Below are 3,040 nucleotides of genomic sequence, written 5' to 3'. Positions count from 1 at the left end.
TTCTTTTTATATCTTCTTATGTGCTCTAATCATTTTGCTCTTCTTGAAATCTTCAGATAAGGTTCACCGAGATATCCTTAACCAAGATTCATCTAGCATCTTCAACACTTAAAACTTGTTTTACTTATGTTACATATTCTATAAAAAAAAATTAAATAATTTTAAAATACATAAGTTTCTAACTAATTTAATTATATTTGATTTTTTATATTTTCTATAATACAATTAAAAATAAGAAAATCATTTTCTTAATTTTTTTTTCTTTGATATTTTCGAACCAAACATAACCTTTAAAAGTTCGAAAAACAAACAATCCATTAATGACATCAAGCACTATTAAGATTACTACCAAATTAACATCTATTTAAGTTTCAAACAAAAAAGAATAAGAAAAAAGAAATAACAACTTAATTTGTAACTGCATCGTTTCTTTAAAACACACAGTTCATAACTTGTCAAATTTCTGAGAGATGAACCCTTGAATAACTTGCAAGACTGAATTGCCCACTTCTGAGTAAGGATCATTGGTGAAGAAACCATGTTCCTTTCCTTCAAATTCCACATACTCAATCTTCTTTCCCATGTCTTTCAGCTTCTTTGCATAGTCTTTTGCCCTGTCTTTCAACAGTTCACTGCCACCTACCAGCACTAAGACTGGATCAAGCTCCAGTGGTTCCAGCAATGGACTGGCAGGTCCGAACGGATTCGCTAATGGGTGGTCTGCTGTGTCACCAACCGGTAAGGATAACCTCCAAAACCTGCAGTTCCCCATTAATTAGACTTTTAGTTTTGTTCTTTTGTTAGTACATTAATAAATATTTAAATGTATATCATATAGTACTAATTAATGGTACCTTAAAAGGTGGTGTGGGTGCATTGAACTTTAGCCATACTTGATATTGAAGATCTCCTTTTTCAAAAAATAAGAGATAAAATTTAACCCTAGAATATTATAATCTACCTTCACTATACCCCATCCTTATCCTAATTTTTTTTTAATCTGTTGGTTTTTAAATTTCCTTATATAATCTCTTGACTGGATAATTGATAGCCTTATATTATGTTTTGAGTGGTGGAGTCACTAATTTGGGTCCAATTGAGAGAAATGTTCATCAAGGTAGTTTTAGTTTATTAATAGTGCTTTTATTAGAAATAATTTTATAGAGAATTAGTTAGTATTTTTTTTAGTATAAATAATTTAACCCTTGAATCACTCCCAAACATATTTCTTAATACAAGGCAATAAGTAAACAATGAAATATCCCAAACAAAATCTAGTATCGGCAAGCATCATTCTAACACCCTTCCTCATGTGAAGTGAAGAGAGGTACAAATCCGTTGTTCTGCCATACACATAGATTACATATCAATTTTTTTTGGGTTTACTCGATAAATTAAGGAAATAAATATACAATGAGATTCAAATTTATGATCTCCCATCAAGCGAGACTCTGTCGTCATCATGTTAAACAATTAATTTTCCTAAAAATTGAAGTTTATAGGATTAATCATCTAGAGTGGTGTAGAATAATATTTTATTCACTCACGTTCTTTCCCAAAAGCTTGAATGTGTAAAGTTCAGGAGCATTTATTTTGGTATTGAATTGGGGCATTTGCATGTATATATTATGATTATATGACAAGACAGTAATGTGGATCACTAATTCAAGGTATTGGGGGCACATGTTTGTATGACTCTTACTAATTAAATGGAAAATGGAGATGTCATTTTCAAAACTTTTTTTCTCAACAAAATTTGGTTTCAATGAAGGCCCTCCACATACTCAAGAGAGTGACGTACAGGCTCCTTCCTATCATTTGATAATAGGGATATTTCTTCTTTCGATGGGTCATTTTCCAACTTGGTACCAAGAAAAGAATATTATTGATCATGTTTCAAATGCATGCGCACTTGTCATCCCAGCTTAGTGGAGGGGACAACAACTGAACAGCAATAAGCTTATAATTGACTCCAACAATGGAACCACAATAATCTGCTCTGATTTATAAACTACTTCTTTGGTTTTTTATTTTTTGTTTTTTTTTTATTTTTATGTTGCATTCCACCGTAGTCTTACCAAAATAAGAAAGCAAAAACACAAAGCAAGAACGAGTGCAAACCTGTCAAGGAGCTCCAAGTTCAACATGGCTTCACCTGGACCCTCCTCTGATCTTGTTCTTACTGTACCCCCAAAAAATGGAGCCATCAACACATATCCTCGTACCTGAACTGGGTCAAGCCCCGGCGAACCTGCCCCCAGCTCAACTGCCAAATGGTGTGCCATGTTCCCTCCTGACGAGTCACCCACAACAAAAACCCGGCTCAAGTCAACCCTTTGGTCACTCAACCATGCATCACAATTTTCAGATAAAGCCTGAGCTTGAAGCCACTTGAGGGACGTCAAAGCATCCTCCATGGCTGCTGGCAGCCTGTGTTCCGGTGCCAGCCGGTAGTCTGGTGCTACCACAAGGGCGCAAAGCCCAGATGCCAGGCGGAGGCAGCAGTTATGGCAGTTGGCCCACGTGCGAGAGCCGACGCAGAAGCCGCCTCCATGGAGGTAGTAGAGAATCGGGAGCTTGGAAGTGGCGTTGGACTCCGCTGCGGGCTTATAGAGTCGGAGTTGGAGATTATGCCCCTTGTGGAAACAACAGTCTTTCCAGATGACGGAGCCATCGTCGTGGACTTGAATGTCGAGGGGTAGGGTGGCGGATCGGAGGGTGGAGCCATCACTATAGACTCGGAGGACGCCTTGGAAGTCTTCTACTACATGGGGGATGGAACCCATCTTCGTGACAACTACGTATTTGATCAGTAGATGGTTTGGTTAGGGAATATTGGAAGAAGTGAGATGTCTATATAGAGGTGAGAAGGGAGGGGATGATAGTGACAATTGTTGAGATATAGCAGGTAGTTTTGTAATTTTGGGGAGGTTTTATGGAAGGTTTTCGTCCTATGATATTACCTTTCTAGCTTCCATTTTTTATATAAGGTTGAGGTTGGAGATTAATTTGGACCACGGCATTGGGTGTAGGCAACTGG

The 3,040-nt window shown here is 37.2% G+C and overlaps 1 protein-coding gene across 1 annotated transcript; it reads right to left on the bottom strand.

Moving 5' to 3' along the window:
• Positions 1-317: 317 nt before the first annotated feature.
• Positions 318-2,833, bottom strand: LOC117920056 (probable carboxylesterase 15). The gene is made up of 2 exons (XM_034837407.1): positions 2,122-2,833; positions 318-758 (listed from the first exon to the last, which is right to left on the bottom strand). Exons 1-2 carry the CDS (start codon positions 2,784-2,786, stop codon positions 446-448), a joined length of 978 nt encoding a protein of 325 aa, XP_034693298.1. The 5' UTR covers positions 2,787-2,833; the 3' UTR covers positions 318-445.
• Positions 2,834-3,040: the final 207 nt, after the last annotated feature.

Source organism: Vitis riparia, chromosome 8, assembly GCF_004353265.1.
Source record: "Vitis riparia cultivar Riparia Gloire de Montpellier isolate 1030 chromosome 8, EGFV_Vit.rip_1.0, whole genome shotgun sequence".
NCBI classification, from domain to species: Eukaryota; Viridiplantae; Streptophyta; class Magnoliopsida; order Vitales; family Vitaceae; genus Vitis; species Vitis riparia.
The sequence above is the reverse complement of the archived record's forward strand: the minus strand, read 5'-3'. Positions and strand labels throughout refer to the sequence as shown.

Coding starts and splice junctions, on each gene's coding strand:
- LOC117920056 (XM_034837407.1), bottom strand. CDS start 2,786: ATGGGTTCCATCCCCCATGTAGTAGAAGACTTCCAAGGCGTCCTCCGA. Junction 759..2,121: donor AACTTGGAGCTCCTTGACAG/GTTTGCACTCGT, acceptor GGGGAACTGCAG/GTTTTGGAGGTTATCCTTAC.